This window comes from Dendrobium catenatum, unplaced genomic scaffold (genome assembly GCF_001605985.2).
Source record: "Dendrobium catenatum unplaced genomic scaffold, ASM160598v2 original_scaffold_234600, whole genome shotgun sequence".
Taxonomy (NCBI): Eukaryota; Viridiplantae; Streptophyta; class Magnoliopsida; order Asparagales; family Orchidaceae; genus Dendrobium; species Dendrobium catenatum.
The window spans coordinates 1-23,774 of record NW_021553008.1 but is presented as its reverse complement, the minus strand read 5'-3'; the positions used below and the strand labels follow the sequence as shown (position 1 = coordinate 23,774).

The 23,774-nt window shown below is 35.6% G+C and overlaps 1 protein-coding gene across 1 annotated transcript; it reads left to right on the top strand.

Moving 5' to 3' along the window:
- The first annotated feature begins 1,146 nt into the window (after positions 1–1,146).
- LOC110106962 lies at positions 1,147–22,712 on the top strand. The gene is made up of 5 exons (XM_020837068.2): positions 1,147–1,501; positions 2,323–2,504; positions 22,008–22,112; positions 22,197–22,268; positions 22,527–22,712. The coding sequence occupies exons 1-5, from the start codon at positions 1,152–1,154 to the stop codon at positions 22,676–22,678; spliced, it is 861 nt and encodes a 286-aa protein (XP_020692727.1). The 5' UTR covers positions 1,147–1,151; the 3' UTR covers positions 22,679–22,712.
- The last annotated feature ends 1,062 nt before the right edge of the window (positions 22,713–23,774 follow it).

Below are 23,774 nucleotides of genomic sequence, written 5' to 3'. Positions count from 1 at the left end.
AATTGTTCCCGCATTCTTACAAGGCCAATGGTTTGTTGTAGACGTACTAAATCATATCAAACTTGCCATTTGTAGAGGGAATGCTCGTCTCTCTAATCTGTATTGATTATTTTTGAACTGGGTTAGGGCATTTTGCACTGGATTATTTTGCAATAATCTTTATGGGATGTTTGGTTACAATAATTTTCTCTGTTGTAATTTGTCGTTTATGATAAGAAATATTTGATTTTATGTAATCTCTAACATCAAGATAAATCCTATAGGACCTATACTAAGTTGATGGCTTAATAATATTAATAAAAATGTATTTTTATCAATATTAATTAGTTAAATAATATAATATATTTTAGGAGAAAATAATATTAAATTTATTGTATTGTTATTGAAATGGTATTTGTAACTCTAGCAATATTGTTATAATTTATAACAACGAATGGAAAAGGCCTTTTGATTTTTAATGTTCAAGTTTTTTGTATGGAATAAGGTTTTTTTTGGCTGTTTTATGAGTACAAAAATTATTAATAAAATAAAAATTTTCGTTATTATTTAAAATTTTTGTTTTTGGAAATTTTTTTAAAAATTAAGTTTAAAATAAACTTTTTTTTTTAAATTATATATATATATATAGCAACTTTATTTAAACTTTTTAATAATTTTCATGCAAATAACACAATTATTTATATTTTACTTTGATATAAATTTGTCTTGTTAGTGAGGAGAGATTATTACATATGGAGTTCGGATCAAGAGAATCATTTAATTGTATGACTTTAAATACTAAATACTTTTACTTTTTATAATCCTAAAATCGAACAGTTGCCTTTCCGAATGCAGAATAAGATTCGAATGCTGTGTATTTACTGCTTATTTTATTGCGTATTTTTTGATACATAATTTTTTCTTGGCAAATAAACATCAAATAAATAATACTCATTAAATAAATAATAAATATGCAAAAATTACGTAGAAAAAATTATGTACAAAAAAAAAAATCAGTAAAATAAACATTAAATATGCAGCGTCCCAACCTTAATCTAAGTTCTAATTGCGTATACAATAATTTCTCCGGCGAGGGAGGCTCTATTGGCGGCTATGGTATTGTTAGCCAGGTTTCATCCAAGGCCGCTCAATGTTGTAGGCCCAGCAGTGGAATGCTAACCAACCTCGTAATCCATTCAAAACCCAATACGCACCTAAGGGCCGCGGCTTCAATGATTCTGTCTGTCACTCGGGCCTCAGCTACTCTTCGCCCATTCCGCCCTCGTTGCCTTCTTCCGATCTCATTTAGACGCCCAGTCAACTTTTTGGTGCGTTGGAGGGCGATGGCGTCTGTAGCGTCGACCACCGCCGGTGGAGTCGAGCGAAAAACCGCACCATACGGCTCTTGGAAATCGCCGATCACGGCTGATGTCGTCTCCGGTGCGGATAAGAAGCTTGGAGGTATCGGCGTTGCAGGCGATGGCCGTCTCATTTGGGTTGAGACCCGGCCGGAGGAGGGAGGGTAGGCATTGCTACTGTTGGCCTTTATTATCTTCGTCTTCTCTCAGATTTTAGTTCCTGTATAAAACCCTTGGGTTATGATAAGTCATGCGTGTTCTGGTGTCACTGTGTTTATTGGATGTATTGCTTGATTAAATCTTTTCGTTTCTGGGTTGTACGAGGATTTCACTAATCCTATTCCCATTCGGGGGAATGATAATTCAACAATGATATGATTTCTCAATAGAGGTTTTATGTTGAAGTAGTGTTGCACTTCCGCTAAGATTTTGCCAGGAGGAACATTTTTCTGCCTGAGTAAGTTTTTTATTTATTTCCTACGCCATATACCTTAATTATTGCTTGCATTTTCTTAGCTTTTCTTCCTATTAATCTTTCTGTCCACATTAACTTTCCTGTATAGTTTTTTCTGTGCAGTTTGTTCCCAACCTTGATAAATGCTCTTTACATTTATGGACTTTGAGATGTTGCTTTCCATGTCTTTAACTGGTGTATATATGGCGCTCCGCTTTTTTCAGAGGAAGTGGAGCTTGTGCCTTTTCTCTAGATGTTTTTGCGGTTTCCCCGCTTTAAACTGAGGTTTTATGGCTTTTGGAGTTGAAATTGGTCACATTTTCTTTCCTTTTATTATTTTGATCATGATCTATATTTTATGCATTTATGTTCCTATCCTTTAGTTATTTTGTCATCTCAGTTGTATCTTTTAAGCATGAAATAGACTTCTGTGCAATTACTTGTCTCTGATTCTCATCCTTTCAATAGTATATTATCTAAAGTCCTATATTTTGAATTTATCTATTTTACTCAAGTATTTAATTGGCTCAGGCGTGCTGTTCTTGTCAAGGAATCAGAAAACTCGGGAGATAAGCCTATTGATGTCATCCCTTCAGAATTTGCTGCAAGAACCTTGGCCCAAGAGTATGGAGGGGGTGCTTTTTCTGTCTTTGATAATGTGGTGATATTCTCAAACTATAAAGACCAACGGTTGTATAAGCAAATTATTGGAGGTAAAATTTAAGTGCCATAATTATCATTTTTAAGCATAAAGATGGATGAGATCATATTGTTACCTTTTTTTTTTAAATTTAATTTAAGAAAATATGTACATTTCTTTCTCAATTTACTTTTACCTATAAAGCCAATGGTACAAAGGCGGGTTGATACGCTTCTTGATTTACATCAAGAAGGGGAAGACACCTTTCAAGTAGGTGTAAACTTGGAGTGTAAGTGAGCCGAGCCAGCTCGTGAGCGGGCTCGAACTCGACTCGGCAACAAGCTCTCGAGTCGAGCTTATCAAGCTTTGAGCTTGATGAGACTCAACTCCTCTGCTCGTGAGTTAGCTCGATTTGGCTGTTATCAAAATTTTAAAAAAATAAAAAAAGTTATATTATTTGAAAAATACACATTTTTGTAAATACATATTAAAAAAATTATGCAAAAGATTAATTGAATTTAATGCTCTGGTGACTTGATAGCTACTTTTGAACTTTCCAAAAAGCATATATTATTTATTGATTTTTTCAAAAAAATATGCTTTTACTCTTTTACCCGAAAAAAGTTACTCTTTCCTCTTCTCTATCGGGTTGCTGTTGAGCTCATTAATGTTTTTGTAGGACTCCCGAGTTCGACTACAGCGTAACTTCGACGACCCGACGCCCTCATTTTATATTTTCTCCTACAAGCCAAGCTCAAGGTTCGAGTTTCTTGACCTCTTCCGATGTTCCAAGCTCATGATTCGAGCTCGAACCCACTGTCTCCGGTAACTAGGCATCCTGATTTCCTTATGTGAGGCAAGAGCGGAGCTCGAGCTCAAGCTGAATTCAAGCTTGTCTTTGAGTTTATGAGCTGAGCTCGAGTTAGCCTAAACTCGAGCTTGACTTGGCTAGTTTACATCCCTAGTGAAGACTCCTTAAGAAAGAAGAAGTGAAAAAGAGAGACTAGAGAGGGAGAAATCAAAAATATTTTCATTCCATAACCTTTTCTTACAAAAGGTGGGGTATGTATAATGCTTGAGTAGACCACATTTATAATATAGATTAAGTTTATAATATAAAACTGGTCTACCTAACTCAAACTTAAAATATAATACAAGAAATTAACTAGTGCTTATTACATATGTATAGACTATGTACTATTTACTTTGTACTTTATTTGGCTAAAGATATATTTCTGATGTATAACACTCTCATCGCCATATAAAACAACATTGTCCTCAAGGTTGAGAGAAGGAAAAGACAAAGAGAGGGTTGCAAAATTTTTCTCTGTGACATCATCTGGGAATTTAATTTCCATTGCAAGAAAACTTGGCCACATAAGAAGGAATTCATGGTGAATGTTATAAATAGTGTTAGTTCTGTGTGGAATTTGATTGATCAAACATGTTGTATTGTGACCTCAATTAAGTATGTCAAGCTTGTTCAAGAGTTGTAGGGGGTCCTTACCCTATTTGGGTTTTGGTACCTTGATGCTATATACTCGAGCGCCCTAGCACTACACACACTAGTGCCCTGATGCTGTACACCTGAGCTTCCCGGCGTTGTACACTTGAGCATCCTGGCGGATGGAGGATGCAAATTAAAGATTTGTTGTAATAGAAGTTGTATTTACCGTTGAAAGGAATCACCAAGAAGCTAGATTCAATGAATATGAAGGAGTGAGAGGTTTTTGATCAGACAACCCTAGGTTTGATTTGACTTTCACTTTCCTTATCGGTTGCATTCAATAGTAAATGAGAAAATTATAGTCGATCTCATGGCTGCAGAAAGATGTATGAGCAGCTGTTGGTCTCAAACTAAGTGTTCTTGACGAATAATTTATTAAATATGAGGATGTTAAATAACACTTCATTAGTAGAGCACTTGATTAATTTGGACACTGTGATGAGTTAGTTATGTTCAGTTGGTATCGAGTTTGGTGATGAGGTGAGAGCATTGCTTTTTTATCTTTTTTGTAAATAGTTGGGATTGATTGATTACTGTTGTAGTGTTGAGCAACTCTTTAGGGAGTTCAAAGTTGAACTTTGAGGATATTATGGAGTTAGTGCTTAATGAAGATGTTCACAGGAAGAAGAATAGTGAATCTTCAAATTCTGCTTTGAATGTTAAAGCAAAAGAAATGGGTTTAGAGAGAAATCCAACTAAACAGAAATTTAAATCAAGGAGAGGAAAAGTCTGTTTCAGATAGAGTGAAAATTATGTGTTGGAACTATGTAAAGTAAAGTTTTTTGAATAAAGGCTATATTGTTTAAAAGAAGGCTAGTGATGGAGGTTAAGACAAAAATCACTTTGCAAATATATCTATAGAAGAATTTTAGTCAGTTTCCCATGATTTTGTCTTTGGATAATACTGAATCTCAGTTTATATAGATTCATGTGCTTTATTTCATGCAAGTTCTGACAATGAGGTGTTTAAGAATTACATAGAATGTGATATGTGCAAATTGTATTTGGGAGACAACACATCTTGCAACACTGTAGGACAGAGAGATGTTGATATCAGAATGCTGGATGGGTCAACTTGGAGACTCAAGGATGTTAAACATGTTCTTTATTTGGAGAGAAATTTAGTTTCTATGAGTTAACTTGCAAATTTAGACCATGTGACATCATGCACATGAGATTCATAAAAGGTGATAAAGGGGATATGATTATAATTTGTGGTAGTATTGAAAATACCCTATATGTTATTAACAAAATATCATATTCTATTGGAGTAGTTGATTCAAATGTTAATGGAGGTGTTTGACATTGAAAGCTTGGCCATATGAAAGCTTGGCCATATGAGCAAAATATGCATTCACTTCTTGGCCATATGAGCAAAATATGCATTCACTTCTTGGCCATATGAGCAAAATATGCATTCACTTCTTGGCCATATGAGCAAAATATGCATTCACTTCTTGGCCATATGAGCAAAATATGCATTCACTTCTTAATAGAGGAAAACTTTTTGGTTTAAAATCTATAAATCTAAATTTTTGTGAAGATTGTGCATATGACAAGAAATAATGGGTGAGATTTTTAAAAATTAGTTCAAAAGTAAAGTCAAAGAAGCTAGAGTTAGTGCATACTGATATATGAAGTTTTGTGCCAGTTTCTTCTATAATAGATTCTCCTTGTTTTATCACTTTTATTGTTGATCACAGTAGAAAGTTATGAGTGCATTTCTTAAACTTCAAAAATTGAAGACCATTGTGAGATTGAGACAATTTTAAAGTCAATGTCTTAGGTCAGATAATGGTGGCAAGTTAGTTAAGAAGTTGAGGAGTATTGTACTTCAATGTTTAAAATTGCGTATTCGGGTATTGAGGGCGTTTTTCATTCGTGAGGCGAGGCGTAAGCCTCTAGGCGTTTTGAGAGCGTAAGCCTCAAATCAAAAATTGCGTAAACATAAAATGATAATTTTTTATATACTAACGAGTGAATAATATTAAACATAAAAAAGCATAAGATATGAAGTGAAATCAAAATATCCCTATAATAAGACAACATGAAATATAATTCAACTCAAAATTCTATCTTCCAAATCCATATTCTTTTCATTACATATAATTCATTTCCAAAATAATATAGGCAATGACATATCACATAAGAACTCATAAGTCATCAAACGTCATCACTAGGGGGTTCTTCATTTAAATCATTATTATGATGAATTGTCTCTCCCCTTCCTCTCCTATAAAGTCCAATGTTGGGCATTTACTTCAAGATTTATGTAAGTTTTAATATATATAGCGTGAGGCGAGGCGGGCCTCAACCAAGTTGAGGCGCAAGCCTCATAAAAAAAACTCGAGGCGTAAGCATCGAGCCATTTTTTACTGGAATTGCACAAATGCGGGCCTCAAGGCGAGCCTCATATTGCGCAATTTTAAACCATGTAATGTACTTTGAATAAGATTAGAAATGAGTTCACTATTTTAAGAACACCATATCAGAATGTTGTTATATAGGGTATGAATTGAATTATTACTGAGCGTGCTAGGAGCATGAGACTGCATGCAGGTCTACCCAAATAGTTCTAGGCAGTGGCAATAAATATTACTGTTTATCTGATTAATCCTGGTCCCTCAGTTCCTCTAAATGAGGGATTACCTGAGGAAGCTTGGAGTGACAAGGAGATAATTTTATCTCACCTTAAAGTTTTTGGTTGTTCATCTTTTGTTCATGTTGATGCAATATTCATAAGTAAGCTTGATCAAAATCTATAGTGTATATTTATTGGATATGGCTCAGATGAATTTGGCTATAAATTTTGGGATTATTAGAATAAAAAATTCATCAGGAGCAGGGATTTTAGATTCAATAAAAATAAAATGTACATGGATATAAATGAGACTCCTGTAAATTTTTTCAAATATATTTGTTGACCCGTAATTGGAAATAAAAAAAAATCAAATCAAATAAAAAAAATCGTACTCGCTCTCTGCACTCGCACGACGTCGCCGCCCTTCGCACGACGAGGCCATACATCGCGTCGTTTCATCGCACGACCTCACTGGAGCGTTAAAAAAGAAACGAAAAGGAGAGGATTTCGGCTCTGACATCTCTCTCACTCTCGCTCTCGCTCTTTTCTCCCTGTGCGAATCAGAAGTTACGACATTTTGATCGGAGGCGACGACGGGAGCTCACTGCGACGTCGAGATCGGAAGTTACGGCATTTTGTTCGAAACCAACAACTGGAACTCGCCGATTGTGAAGATAACTTTCTATCTCCCGATCGCTTCTCCGGCTCCTTCCAGGCTGTTCAACCGCGCTCCATCGACGACTTTCTCCTCCTGTCGGAGAGGAAGTTACGACATTTTGACTGGAAGCAAGAAGTGGAGAAGGAGTGCTTACACTTAAATTCTAGTGGTGAAGTTGACTATAATCAGAGTTGTGCTGAGGATAGTAGTAGTGTAGAGTTTACATCTAGAGCAGATGGATGTAAAAATAATATTTCTTCATGGTGATCTTGAAGAAGAGTTGTACATGGTGTAACCTCAGGGATACATGGTCACAGGTAAAGAAGATTTGATGCGTAGGCTCAAAAAAAGTTTATATAGGCTTAAATATGCACCAAGAAAGTGATACAGGAGATTTTGATAGTTTTATGTCAGATAATGAGTACACGAAGTGCTAGAAAGATCACTATTATTTTTTCAATTATCTTGTTAACTGTTATATCATTCTGCTTTTGTATATGGATGACATGCTAATTGCAGGGTTAAATATGGAAAAGATAATATGTCTGAAGGAGCGGTTATCAAAGAAGTTTGAAATAAAAGATTTGGATTCAACAAAGAAAACTCTTGGTATGAGAATCAACAGGGATAGAAGTCCATGTATATTGAAGTCGTCTCAAGTTGAGTATGTTGAAAATGTGTTACAAATATTCAACATGAGTGGGTAAAACTAGTTTGCACTCTCTTGGGTAGTCATTTTCAACTATTTATAAAATAATCGCCTAAATCTGAAGCGAGAAAAAAATAGATGAAGAAGACTATATGCTTCAGCAGTTGGAAGTTTGATGCACGAAATGATTTGTACGAGACCAGATATAGTATAAGTAGTGGTAGTCGGCATATGCATGAGTAACTTATACAAACTTCATTGCAAGACGATTAAGTAGATTCTCAGGTATTTGAGAGGATCAATTAACAAAGCTATTTGCTTTAGAGATACAAGGATTGATCTATATTGATATGTAGATTATGTTCTTGCTGGAGATCTTGACGGTAGGAGAAGCATAATTGATTATATCCTCACTTTGGAAAAGACTATAGTGAGTTGGATTTCTAAGTTATAATGGTAGATTGTTTATGTAAGGTAGAAGTGGATAATGGTAGATGGAGAATCAGTCGGAGAAGGTGGTAGTCACAAAGAAGGGATTTGGTTTGTGGAATCAAGGATGCTGGTGAAAGAGGAAGTATCTTGATGGAGTGGAGTATGTGAATGGTCAATACACAAACTATTAAGTTTCTTGTCTATGGAATCCATGAAAGCAAGGATTTGTCAAAGGGATGAGCTAATGGAAGCAAAAGGAGCATTAGTATGCTGAAGTGACTTATGAATTTCCTTAAATTGGGATTCTTGATGGTTTTGCATTGCACGCTAAGCATCCACAAGATCTGCATTAATCATTTTGTCCTGACTGTCTGACTTCTTTTATCCAAGAAAGAGTTATGTTTCTTGCAAATTGTTGTTATCTGATGTAAGCGTTTAGCAGCTATGGTGTAGGCGTTGCTAATTCAAATTGTGAAGATGCAGGTAGGAAGGTTTGTTGAGCCGGAAGGGAAACACAGCTGTTGGACATGTGCTGAAGGTTGAAAAACTGAAAAAAATCAGTCCTAGAAGAGGCTGGGAATGAATGTGGGAATTGGGGAAGCACGGATGATTATCTGCATTGGTTGTTGGCTGGGAACAGATTGCTTTTGCTGTCAATGCCAAACCCAACAGCTGGACATGCTGATTTTGTTTAAAAAAAACTGCAGGCGTGTAGCTTCAGTTGAGGATTGCTATTCTTGAAAACAGTGGGAACAGATGGTTTGTTGTGTTGGAAAAGAATGGCTGCAACAGGAGCTGATTTAACAAGATGTTTGTGTGAAGACTACTGATGTTCTTGGTGTTCTTGAACAGGTAAACGGATGGCTGATTTGGAAAAAACAGCATTGTGAAAGCTGTTGCTGTTCTTGTGAACAACAGGTCTTGATGGCTGAGTGAAGCGGATTCCTGCTGCTGAATGCGGCAGAGTGGCTGTAGGAAACTGAAGAGGAATGATTTGGATGGCTGGTTTGCTGAAAAGACAGCAAGAAGAGGGCTGGAACAGGCTTCTTGCGGCTGGTTTGCTGAAGAAAAAGAGCAAAAGAGGGTTGGAATAGCTTTCTTGCAGCTGGTTTGCTAAAGAAAACAACAAGAAGAGGACTGCTTGATGAAAAAAACAGTATTTTGTGGATGGTTTGCTGAAGAAAACAACAAAAAGAGGGCTGGAACAGCCTTCTTGCGGCTGGCAGCCTGCAGGAACTACACCGGACTGCAGGAAATGGAGCACAGAAAACCGGTGAAATGCAGGACTGCAGTGGTGTAGGCAGCTGTTGAAAAGAATCTTGATGGGTTGTACTCTGTAGATTAAGGAAAGAACAGCCGGGAAGAAGCTTCTTGCAGAGGACTTCATAAGAAGAATTGCATTTAAAAAGAATACATAAATTACAGGATATGGCCTAATGAAGTTTTTTCATAAAAAATACTATAGTTTTGTTTGTTAAGAATCTTTAATACGCATTTATGACTTTCTAAATATGAAGTGAACCAGCGCAAAGTCGCTAATAGACTTTACCTTCCTCAGCTGAGTTTTGACGAGCAATCTTGTTGAGCTGTTTGAATGGATCCACCTAGTCGGCTTCTGAGGCAAAGTAGATAGGCGAGTTTTTTTACATTTGTTTTTGTAGGTCAACTAGACAACGAGTTTATCTTGATGATTTGACTTCTTTTGATTTATGCTGGAACTGATGACACCTTGTTAGTTGGCATGTTCAATGCGATTGGTTCATGAAGCTGACTCCTAATCTTCTGAGTTGATTTGAACTCCAGTTGAGTGACTTTATCTATACATTTAATTGTTTGCACTTTGAGTCTTTGACTATGACCAATCCTTTTGTTTTTAAAGCTTATTCTTACACATTAATATCCTAAACATTTATAAATATTCACCATGAACCTTTATTCTTTGCATTTCTTTATTGAATCCTTTGTTCTTCTCTTCCTTTTACTTTATGAGGGCCAAAAAACTCTGCAGTAGGGAGGTGGACATAACAAAAATATACGAGAGATGCTTAGGTTTTTGGGAGAGTCTGCATCTTCCCCTCTCTTGAAAAGGTTAAGGAGGAAGGAGTTGATGAGACAGTTTAAATTAAGAACAATAAGGTTGCCACATTGGTGCCATATGTAAGTGATCTTCCCTGCACATCTCTTTTGGAGGGAGACATCAACAACAACTTCTCTTTCTGGATTTGTCTTGGATGGAGACAACACGGAGCTTTTTTGTAGCACCACCATTGCCTCATTGGGTTGCCCTCTTGGGTGAGTTGATCTATGGATGCTACCTCAGAGTGACCTGATCTTGCCACTAATTTGATAGGAGTGTAAGGGGAGGCAAGCCCTGAAATTCATGTTGAGATCCCTGCTAATAAGTTGCCAATCAGAGGGACCACTCGTTCAACTACATGGGGTAAGGGTTTTGAATCTCTGAAAGTGATGGTGCTCTCCCTTCAAGATAACTTGGAGTTGGAGAGATCAAAGAGTATCTAGAAGATTGTGTAGCTTCAACTTTGTGGAGTAGCCAAAAGAATTCCATTAGATGACTTGATGGAACAATTTTCATATCTTTTTGGGCAATTAGTTTCTGAAATTTATGAGGTTGCCTTGGTTCTCCAATGAGAATTGAGTTGATGGATAAAGTTTTCTTTTTGAGTATAGGTTCATCATCTACTCAAATGAGTCAATTTGTTGCAACCATCGAGTTTGTTTTCAGGCATATAATTTACCAATGGTTGACAACAAATGACTTGATTCTGGATATTATTATCCAAGTATTGTTGAGGAGAGCTTTATCATCTCTTGTTGTTGAGTTTGAGGGCTCACTGTGCGTTTAAGTTGCCCCCTTGCATGCTAGGCACCTTTTCCTTCCAATTTAGAGATGAAATTTTAATAACAGATTTTTAATTTTATTGCTTTTATTTTCTTCTCTTGAGACTATGATGTATTTATGTAGAAATATTAGTATAAAAATGTAAGTATCCTCTTGTGGTCGTTATGTGTGATGCGACTTCTGTTGATTTAACCTTTTGGTATGCTAAATCTTGTGGGCAATCATGTGAGATCCTTTTGACTTGATGTTTCAAATGACTTTTGAGCCTTGACGTTGTGGCAGTTTGACTTTCATGGCCTCTTTATAAAGAGCCTCATTGACTTCCATTTGAATGTTTACACTCTCTTACTCTTTCTTGCTCCTCAAAGACTTTCGTCTTCATGCTTTCCTACCTTGTTTGACTAGTTTCTTGACATTTTTTGGGAGTTGAAGTCTCTAGTGGCCAAGTACAATCTTGAGGCGCTATGTAGGGAACTTCGATTTGACTTAGATCTCTATAATCTAAGTGCCTGCGAAGGACAAGTTTCCAAGCTCATTAAAGGAGGACCAACTATTTTTCTTTAGAGATCAAATTCGACTTGGCTTATAGCTCCCCTTTTTTCCTGCGGTTGACGAAATTCTGAATTACTTCTTGTTGATACCCTGACAAGTAATGTTGAACTATTTTGCAAGTATGATCTCCTTCATGTATGTTTTGAGAGAACCAAAGGTGAATTAGAGTTTAGAGTTGTTTAGACATTTGTTCACGACAAATGCTTTCAAGGATGATGTCGTTCTATTATAATTGTAACATATTAAGATTTTAGTTTGGAAGAACAAGGTAAAGGATTGAAAAAGGAAGTTTCTTTGTGAATTTAAAAAGGTTTGGCTGATTAGAACTAAGGAACTTCGATTTGACGAGGAGTCTATAATCTAAGTGCCTGAGAAGGGCAAGTTTCCAAACTCATTAAAGGAGGACCAACTATTTTTCTTTAGAGATGAATTTTGACTTGGCCTATAGCTCCCCTTTTTCCTAAAGGTTGATGAAATTCTGAATTACTGCTAATTGATATTCTCACAAGTAATGTTGAACTATTTTGCAAGTATGATCTACTTTATGTATGTTCTGAAAGAAACAAAAGGCAAGTTGGAGTTTAGAGTTGTTTAGGCATTTGTTCATGACAAATGCTTTCAAGGATGATGTTGTTCTATTATAATTGTAATATATTAAGATTTTAGGTTGAAAGAACAAGGTAAAGGATTGGTAAAGGAAGTTTCTTTGTGAAGTCGGCAAAGGTTTGGCTGATTAGGACTAGGCTCAGCGTAGTTCCAAAGAATAAGTCAAGTCAACTATAACTTTTTGGGATTGAGGTTGAGCTATTTGTGAATATTAGGGAGTATTAACTTGAAGTATCAATTTATACTTCAAAGGTTGCCATTGACTATGTGATTCCTATTATACCTACGTTTGGGAACAAGTCGGCAAGTAATCTTAGCACTTATTCTAAAAAATTTCCTTTTTAAAGCTTTGTTATTTATCTATTGTCTTTTCTTCTGGTAGTATATGTGATTCCAAGGATATTTCGTCCTTGTATGAGTTGGGTTAGTCGAGAAGGGTTGATTTGGAAGAGTTTTTAGATGATGTTCTCGAGGAGCTTGCTGAGTTTCCTTGAAGTAATTGTGGACAAATCATTTTGAGAGATAATGAAGAAGTCGAGTCGAGAAGGTTGTATCGATTTCTCAGCAATAATTGGAGAGTTGCTAGCTCCTATGCTCTCTATTCTTTTATGAGAGATTGCTCTCGAATAGTTGGCTCTAGGGCCAGGTAGATTAATAAAGGAAATAGGTCATCTAAATTCAACCTTTATGTTATTATTAGCCGAGCTTTAATGCTAACAAATGGAAGTTGACTCTTCTCTGAGGACAAAAGGACAATGTTATAGTTGATGCCTTGTTTGATCCCCTTCTTCCAAAAAAAAAAAAGCTAAAATAGGCGGCTTTTGGTTTTACTCTACTGTTTATGTAGAATTTATTCAAATTCAACAACATTTGCGGAAGCTACCACCAAACTATTTGCACATGGCACTAATGCGATGTCAGCATCGGCTTGTCATACTTACATTTTCATGGCTACTGATTAGAAGAGGTTGATTGCAAAGAATATTTGTAGGGTGAGCTAAAACAATTTTGCAAAGAGAATTGGCTATTCTTGGCGACCTTGAAATGCAAAGAAGATCATTTGAAGAAGTCATTGGTATTTGAGCAAGCAATGAAGACGCTGTGAGGAATTTGTGAATGGATGCTTTTAAGGAGGTTGGAGACAAGGTACCACTTCGATCGATTGAACAATCTAGTGCCTTTTTTGGTTGATTATGAGCTTTCGAGGAAAAAATGTCTCATTTATTGCTTTCATTATAGACAGAGAATGCTAAGTTGAAGAAAATTGAAGCGAAGAGGAAGTCGAGTCATCCTCCCAGGCCCGGAGGTTGCTAATTTAAACTAATTCCCTAAGTTTTCCATATTGAAGATGTGGCCTAGACAAATTAAGAAGCGATTGCTTTTTGTTTGGAAATGCTAGCAAGTCAAAATGTGATAAGTTATGCGTGATATAATTTGAGCTTCTTTTACTCCAATGCTATGGACAGTTCTAGGAGTTAGATGAGGGCTTTTCTCTGAGGACTAGTAGCTGGCATTCTTCATAGGATGACTTGTGAGTTGTGACATTAGCTTATAACCTCTTTCTTCTGTAGCTTAATAATTTAAAAAAAAAAATTCTTTTCGTTTTATTTTGAAAGCCTTTGAACCTTTTGTCTTTAATTATTTGGAATGGTACATAACTATAGCTAAGTCGTTAATTATTTGGAATGGTACATAACTATAGCTAAGTTGAAGTGTGAGCTAAGATGAATATTGGTAATCTTCAAGGATTTGTTGAGTATATTATATTCAATTTTTCCATAGTGAGTAATAATTGACAAAGAATTCATGAATTTGAATAGGTTATCTTATTCTTATTTGGCCTAGTTCTTTGTTAACATTGACCAGTCGTTGTCTTGTATGGGCCTCAATGCAAGTCAAAATGTTTATCTTCATTGGGGTAATCATCTAAACTTGCTACTAAAAATAGATTGCTCTCTCCACTCAATGCATATTTGTCGCCAAGAGGATCCCAATTTCTATTATAGCTTAGAAAGGGCTTTTTTTAGTGTAGATCTTTTTGTAAAGGGATTTTGATTTTTACTTTTTAGGGCTTGGATATTTTGCCTTTTGGGTATTCAAAATTTTAGTATGATGCTTGACTTATGAAATATTGAGTCGTTAAATAATAAAATCGAATGTGCCCAGTGTCAAATTCCTTGAGTACTATCAAATACCGAATACCCAATTTCAAATTCATGAATATTGTTGGGTGCTTAAATATTGAGTATCACTGAATAGTGAAAATACCTAATTCAGTTAGCAACATACTAAATTCTTCAGGTAATATTGAGTACTGAATTATTGAATTCCTTGAGTGTTGTCAAATGATAAAGTTCCAAGAGAAGTGCTTTGGAGAGTTCTTGAAAACAAATGAGTTAATAATGCTTATGTTCAAATCATTAAAGATATGTATGCAGGAGCTATTACTTGTGTTCAAACACAAGATAGTTTGACCAAGTATTTCCCTATTTCAGTTGGGTTACATCAAGGATGAACCTTAAGCCCATATCTTTTTGTTTTAGTCATGGATGTTCTCACTAGACATTTGCAAGAGGATGTTACCTTGTGTATGCTTGCTAATATATTCTTCTTGTTGATAGACTAGAAGGGAGTTGAAAGTAAACTTAATATCGAGGTCACCAGTTATGAAACAAAATTTCCTTGTAGTAATCTAAAACGAAATATATGGAGTAATTTAGTAGTAATAGACTAGTGAGGAATTTGACTATTGGGCGATCAATCATTAATAAGAAGTACACGTTTTAATATCTTGGAGCTCATTTATTCAGAGATGGTGAAATAGATGGTGATATTTATCGCATAGTTCAAGTTGATGGTGAAGTGGAGAGAATGCATCAGCTGTATGTGATAAAGAAGTACCTCTCAAACTTAAGGGAAAATTCTATTAGATGGGTAATGAGTGCCTGCAATGCTTGGTATAAATTTGGCCATTAAAGAGAAGCATAATACTAATTGAAGTGTGACAGGGATGAGGATGCTTCAGTGGATGATGGCTTTACCCTTAGGAGAAGAATAACAAAATTGAGCATTATACCGTGAAAAAGGTTGAAGTAGCTCCAGTAGAAGATAAAATTAGAGAGAGTCGCCTTAGATGGTTTTGGTCACATAAAATGGTGGCCTTCCAATGACCCGGTTAGGGAGAGTAGAGGTATTAGATTTGACTTATGTTAGGAAAGGTAGAGGCAGACCTAAAAAGACTTGGTTTAAAAATGTTAGAATGACCTTTCTTATTAGATTTTAAAGAGAATTTGACCTTTTATAGGACACAATGGAGAAAAATGATTCATGTAGTCGACCCCACGTAGTGGGATAAAGGCTTGATGTTGTTGTTGTTGTCTTGAGTGTTATCAAATGACAAATTCCCCAAATGTTATCGAGGTGCACGATACTAAATTCTCAAAGTATTTCTGAATACGGAATTATATATATATATATATAAAATGAGCTCCGTCCCACATTAGGTTTTTTCATAGAAAGAGCCTAAAAATCCTTTAGAATTCATCATCATTAAAAGAAAGCTTTTAAAGATGAGTGAAAAAACCTAATATGGCATTCTCTTTCTAAATGCCTATTTCTAAGGAATGCATCCGACTATTTATAGGACTCGGAACGGGTTTGGTGTATTTCTTCTTCCCTCTTAGTTTTATGATTGTCGCCCTAGATGGGTGAGTATGAACTCTTGAACCTTTCATTCACGAGCTCCTCGACTAGGTTGCAAAGGTTTTGATAAATCTCCGGGTCATAGCCATGATATGTATAATATTTTTACTAGTTATGAGTGAAAGATTGTGCGTATAGTGAGAGTGTTTGTTGGAATTAGTCCTTGTCCTTGATAACGTTCACTGATTTTGCATCTGAAACCCTCGAAGGGGTGTGTTTGACATAACGTTCACTAATTTTTCATCTAAAACCCTTAAAGGGGTGTATTTGGAATATTTATTATGGTGTGTCATGAACTTGTTGAGCTTCTCTTTCTGTGTCCGTTGTTGATGTTGAGGTTAGTGATCATCATGTTTAATTTTGCACTTGTTGGGTTGAACTCTCAGTGATGTCAATTTAACAAATTATGATTGTATTGCAAGCCATGCGATAAATTATGTGTCAGGTTTATGTGAGTATAGGTACATGAGCATTGAGCTAAGTCATCATGTGTTTTAACTTAGCCCAATTGATCCATTTCCAGTCTTCCTTGACCATTTGGTGATCACTCTTGCTTGACCTGCCCTTGCTCACGAAATTATATACTTCGAGCTCAGCGCTTTAATCTGTCCATTGAAGATCACTTGCCATCGATCCTTGCCACATAGTCTTTGATGTTATTACAGTCTCCTTGAAGTTGTGAAAGTGTGGGCTAGGAATAATTCAAAGCAGTTTACACGAAGATTGTCATGACCCAGCCCAGTGAGCTCGCATAGACGAGATGGGAATGGATGTCGGATGTAAATGATAGAATAAAACATTTTAATATCATTAAAACATGACATAATATGAATCTAAAATACTTCAAGAGATATAATAAGCGCCTCTAAAACAACTTCCAATTTGAAATAAGCGTTTCATATAATTTCATATAAAGTCACATATGTACAAAGGTGGACTATTTTTTTTCTTTCATGTCAACATCCACCAAAAATCATACTATAATTACAAAAAAAATACACAAAAGGAACTTGTCATCTGGTCCTCTTCGGCTGTACGTGAACCAAGGTCGTTCAGCCATTCATCTAACAGCAGAGTCTCTTGAAAATATCCAAAAACTAGGGAGTGAACTATGCTCAACAAATGACAATTACATCTAAAATTCATGTGCAATGTAGATGAACTCAATATGCAAAGTGCTTAATGTATTTACATGACATTCTTATATGTCATATGCTTCTATATTTCGATATCATATGATTTTATGTTTCGATGTCATATGCTAAGTGTCATATACTTAACATGATGTCTATTGTATTATATGCTTAATATGATGCTATACTAAGTCGCGTTTGCTTAATACAATATTTATTGTCTCATGTGTTCATATACTTAGCTTATGCATATATTATACATCTGTACCAGAGTACTCATATTGTACTGATCATGTACAAACTCATAATTGGTCATACATTATCATTTTGCCCCCGAAGAGTCGTATTGCCTCGAAGAGCCGTATTGTGCAAGTGCACCATATTTGGTACTCCGCCTGAACCAGTGACGGAGCCAGAAATTTTGTTCAGGGGGGGCCTAACGAAAGCCGTGCTCAAGCTTGTAACTCGTGAGTCCCAAGAGAGGAATAAAGGGAAAAATAAATCATTGATGCTTTTCATGTGTCCAGAAAAAAATATTGGTGGTTCTCTGGATTAATAAATAACTTTAAAAGGAAGAATTACAAAAATTAGAGCAGATTTTCTCGTTGGAGAACTTGTTGCTCTATTAAGGCACTAAAACAATCAGCTTTAAGCCCCTTTAGGCTTTCAATTTTAGCTTTAGTATGGAAACGGAGAAAAGAGCTGAATATACACAATATTGATTTGGTTTGGTGCACTGTCATGAGTATGCGACCGCAGCATTTTCGTTGCGCAAAAGAGTGAGGAAAAGCTAAACCCTTCACAGTAATTCATTAGATCTTTAGCAGTGCAAAAATAATTAAATAATTGGATGATAATTTAATATTAAATAATTATTATTAGATAATGAATAGTTAATTAATGATAAAAGTTTTAATAAAATCATATTTAAATAGCTAAATATTTTAAATAATAATTAAGCATCAAAATCTCATTTCATCATTTTGTCCACAATGGAAAGTTATTCCTCCCTCTCTCTTTCAATATTTTACCCCATTAGTATCTCTCTCTCTCTCTCTGCAGCTAGCATTGCATGGTCCGATTAAAGGTGGATTGAAGACTATAAATGGAAAAAGTCTGTAACAAATAAAATGAAACTTGATAAGGGGTTCTAAGTAAAAAAAAAAAAATTAGGGGGGTTGGGGGTGATGAGGACATCGTCAGCATTTTCGACACGAGTACCATCAGGAGACGCCGGAGATCGACGACCACGATCATGAGTTTTATTTTGAGTCATTTTATGTAGTAGTTTATTTTATTTTCAGTTTTTTCCGCTTTTGCCCTTATGGGTATTTGGTCGCTATTGTAGCCCAAGGGGCATTTTAGTCTTTTGTTTTCTTTGTCATTTGGAGGCCTATATATGTCCCTTTTCTTATGTAATAGTTAGTTTTTGATGAATGAAAATTTACCACTTTTGTTCTCTTTGTGAGTGCAAACCTCCACGATCTCTTAGTGAGTTCGTAGGAGAAGCTAGATCTCTTTGTGAGTTCTAGGTTTTTTTTCTAATAGTTTTTTTCTTTCTCTTGAGCGATTCGTCTCACGGAGATTCAGTTGAAGCACTTGTGGAAAATTGGATTATTGCTCCTTGGATCCCTCAAAATTCTCCCTAAGAATTTTTTTCCTCATTGCTCCTTGCCGCCGGCCTCCTGGACAGCCCAGGCTGTCGGCTTGCATCCCCTCAACTCGCCGCGCTGCATAGCCCAAACCGCCGGCCGGCAACTCCCTTCCGACCGGCCAGCCAGCCGCCCTCAGCTCCCCTTGCCGCCGGCCACCTTGAGCCCTTGCCGCCGGCCCCCCTTTAAATTTCCCTCCCTTAATGACCTTCCTAATTGAGTCCCTTAAATTAGGGAATTAATTAAGAGGAGTTACAATTGTTTGAAATTCAAATTCCCTCCCAATTTTCTTTAAATTAGGGAGTTACATGATATAATTAAATTCTGAACTTTAAATTTCAGATTTTGATTAATTAATTGTGGCCCTATTATTTAATTGCAAACCTCTATCTCTCTCCCATATGGCCGGCCACCTTCCCCTATTGTTCTCTCTCTACTTGCCACCTCATCACTACTCAAACACCTCTTTAACTACCTCTCTCCCTCAGGTTTAATTTCAGTTTTCCATGATTTTAATTTCAAATTTCAAAATCTGAAATTTGAAATCAATTCCTCCCCTTAATGGCCCCCCCTCTCTCTCCTAATCACCTTAGTAGCTCCACAAATTCAGCCCAAATCTTCTCCCCATTGCCGCCCCTCTCTCCCTCCTTGGATTAATTTGAAATTCAAATTAAATCCCTCTCCTAAACCACTAAAATCTGAATATTATTTCAGATTTCCTGCATTTGCCTCTTAGCCCCCACCATAGCCGTCAAGGAAGTTTCGATAAGACGTTGGATGCTCACTAGTCATCCCATGGACTACCCGCCACCGGCTACCGCTCCAACGGACTACGCTTTTGTGCGCCATTTGTCTCCTAGTGGCATCGCTCGGTTGCTCTCAATCTTCCTCCGTTAAAAGTGCCACCGACGAGAGAGTGAGTGAGAGACCTAAGGTGAAAAGTTCTATTTGTTAATTGTGGATTATTGTTTCTCCCCATAGCATTACTCTCTAATTCTATGTTGTCAATTTGATATTGTCCCGTTAATCTAGTTATAACCGCATGCCTTACTTAATTTCAACTCGATAATTCTGAAAACCTAACTTGGGTAAGCATTAATTCTATAACTAGCAAAGCTTTAAAATCTTATATTAAAATTCCCAAGCAGTTCTTGTTTTCATGCACTCGGTTTCACATCGGGGGGGCACGTGCCCCTCCTCCCTCCGTGCCCCCCCTCCCTCCGCCCATGGCCTGAACATACACAAACTTGCATTTTTTTTCTCATATCATAAGATGATTACAACAATATCAATATACATATGATGACTTTTTATTTAAGCATGAAAAGAAAATGAAGAACTTGAACATATGAAGAGCTCTCTACTTATGATGCAAAGCACTTTGTATAAAAACTTTCTATTTAACATGTCAAGTATAAGGTGACATAGAACAATGTAACATGAAAAATATGAACATAAAGTAACATTATGCAATGTAAACTTAAGAAAAACTTGAACCTTAGAATGTAATGTCAGTTACCTCGATAAACAATTGTTATACTTGTGGCGAATCTTCTTAATCTAACACCTCTCCTAGACATAACACATAGGATAATAAGCACCTTGATTACTAACTTATAATATAATACATTATATCACATTTTCTATAACTCAAACTAATCATAACATAATACACTTCTAAAATTAATCTAACTCATAACACTTCTAACTCATAGCACTTACAAATACAACTCATAACCTAATGCATAACATAATCATAGCATAATTCCCTTTACCCAATCCTAAATTAAATTAAATTAGTTTTAATTTTTGGATTCAATGAAAATCTATATTTTAAGAATACAAAATTTTCATATTTTCTTATAATTACAATTTAAACCACTTTCCCTAACATATATCATTAATAAACCTAATTATTTTCGGATTAAAATAATGTAGAAATTAGGAAAAATTATTTTCTTTTCCAAATTCTCATTTTCTCTTAATTAGAGACTTCCAAAGTCTCCTAGGAATAGGATTTGTTAACAATTTAGCTTAAAATCACAAAATTAGGAAAAATTCTAATTTTGAAACTCCAAAATTTTTAGGAAAAAAATTAAATTATTGCTTAATCATGTTTATAAACCCTTCATAACTACATTCCTAAACAAAATTAAATTTTATGTGAAGCCCTAATTTGGAACCTAAAGTTTTCCTTGAGCAAAATTCATTTTTATGGTTTAAAATCATGCTCACATACAATCTCTATCACTCTTCTATGAAAGCCCCATCATTTAAGCAAACCCAAAATTTTTAAACCTAATGCAATCTAAGGAAAACTTGATTTTTTTTGCAAAAGAAACCTACCCTCTTCTTCCTTCACACTTTTCTTTAACAAAATTCATGATTTTTAAAAACCCTAAATTTCTAATCGTGAAAAATCTTGGAAAAGAAGCAAGATTTCTATGTTTTGAGCTTACCTTTCCTCTTTCCTAAGCTCTCTCTTTCACTTTCCTTCAAAAGCATGCCGGAAACCGCTGCTGTCCGCCGGATTCGCCAAGCTCCCGCCGCCCTCTCCCCCTCCTCTCGCGTGCAGCCGAACAAAACAAGCCAAGGGACCGAATGGTTCGGTCCCTAGGCGGAAGTGGGAGCTTAAGGGAGAAATTACATGTTCAATCACGCATGTGTCCCTTCCCTTAAGAAGTTCTTTAAGGCTTATGAGGAGTAGTTTGGGCAAAAGGCTAAAAATTTACTTAAACAAACTTCGACGATTTTTAATTTTCAAATCGTGCGAAATTAGGTACATGTTGTTTATACCGTCGTTTCGATCGAAATTTTGTTTAGAATTTTATAAAATTTATTGCGTTGAATTCCGACGACTTTTAAATTAAGCCTAATTTCGTCACAACTCATCGAAATACGTGCAATGCATCCGATCGAAAGTTTTTGGGTTTTACAAAGATGCCCCTTAATTAATAGAAACACTAATCATATTTGATGCATGATGCAAATAAGTAAATGGCAGTGTTGCGTTCTTATCGGAAAATTCATATGATTCATTTTCCTCTACCCCACCTTGCAAAAACTGAAAACTTTATTTCTATACATAATTTCCGTATGGTTTTCCTTTCTTTTTCTCTTTTCTAACTTGATAGGCTAGCGAGTTTTATGTGTATAGCTGCTGTTTCTCTTTGTCCTTGGTTTGGTGGTTTATTTTCTATGTTGTATGCTTTTTGACCTTGTAAGCCTTAATTTTAAATAACAGGTGGTAGTCCAGTGCCTCTTACGCCTGACTTTGGTGGATCTTTAGTTCGTTTTGCTGACGGTGTCTATGATCCTTACTTAAAACTATATCTTACGGTGATGGAAGGTTTGTATGCAAATACTACATCTTTGTTTTTTGTGTGATTTTTCCATGTTGTCTCAAGAAGTTCAATCTATTATGGCTTTTCAGATCATCGAAAAAGTAGTTTAAATCCTGCCACAACAATTGTCTCTGTTAATGTTGATGATGAAACTATTCAAGGTAAGGATCCCCATCAGCTTTTATATGTATATCACGTCAGAGAATGATGCTTGTTTATCTCAAGCTATGAAATCTTGATGGAAGCTTTATATGGCAATGGCTTTTTTTCAATAGTTTGTCTTCTTTTGGTTTACTGATTATGATTTAAATTTGCCTTTGTTCTATCAGTTTAATTAAATCTACACCCACTTGCCTAATGTGGACTCCGGGCTCAAATATTTCTTATTGCTTATTTTATTTTATTTATGTGGGTTGAAGATCCAAAAGAAGTAGTTTCCGGAAATGATTTTTATGCCTTTCCACGGATTGATTCAACTGGAAGGAAGATGGCCTGGTTGGAATGGAGTCACCCAAACATGCCTTGGGATAAAGCACAACTATGGGTGGGGTACTTTTCAGAAGATGGGTAAGTGTGTTTTCGTTTTATTATGCTGATAGCTAAGATGTTTCTATGTTCTGAATCATCTCTCACATGCATTAGGTTGGTGTTACTTTTTTTGTTTTGGGCAGGAGATTATTTTATTTTGCTGTTGTTTAAGAGATGCCAATATTTAGATAGGAGATGCACCCGATTCATATGGAAGGTGAAACTGTTTTGATAAAAATTTGGCTTATTGATATAGGGTAGGTGGTGGAATGTAAATACAGTAAGGAATTGAATGAGATAAAAGAAGTAGGTTAAATCGATTGAACATAATGAATACTTAGCTTGTAGATAACAGTTCGAATCCTCAGTACAGTTTGTGCTGATTTTTGAAAGCATAGAAGAGAAAGGTTAAGTGCAAATGGGTGTTGAAGGAAAATATCATTTAATTCTCCATAACCTAATAGTTTATCAAATGAAAATCGAAACAACCATTCAAGGATCATTATATAATAATCTTAATGAAAATAATAAATAACATATGAAATATCTATTTTCTAATAAATTTAAAATATAAATCTATAAAGAAATTCTATGTCAATCTTGATTGTTAGAATCAATCAACAAATGATAGACCAGATCAATTCCCCTGAAGTAGCAATAACTCTCCCTCTGAGAATAAGAGGGGGTTATCCGTCCAGAATATTGGAAGATAACAATACTTTCCATCATAGAAATCCTAAAATCCATTGAATGTTGATGATATCTCCTTTTTTTAAAAGAACAAATATAGCTTTTATAGATGTTATTAGTTGTAGTGTCAAAGAAAAAAAAGAAAAAAAAGAAACATACCTTTATTTATATAAACTCCACCTAAATAAGCATAGCAAATACTAGAGCCTTTGGTGCGATCAAAAAATACAGGGGACCCTATATCTCTTGATCACAAAGGAGAGGACGGACTTCTACCGACGAAAATGACTAAGGACGAGAAAAGGGACGAACAAACTCTTACATTTCAAGTTAAAGAAATAAAAAGAAATTAAAAAAACACAAACTCGACTCGATCTCAAAGACACCCTAAAGTTGCTGCACTTGGAAGAAAGATACAAGTGGAGTGGCACTTGCGGAGAGACGAAAGA

Coding starts and splice junctions, on each gene's coding strand:
- LOC110106962 (XM_020837068.2), top strand. CDS start 1,152: ATGCTAACCAACCTCGTAATCCATTCAAAACCCAATACGCACCTAAGG. Junction 2,505..22,007: donor GTATAAGCAAATTATTGGAG/GTAAAATTTAAG, acceptor TTTAAATAACAG/GTGGTAGTCCAGTGCCTCTT. Junction 22,113..22,196: donor ATATCTTACGGTGATGGAAG/GTTTGTATGCAA, acceptor ATGGCTTTTCAG/ATCATCGAAAAAGTAGTTTA.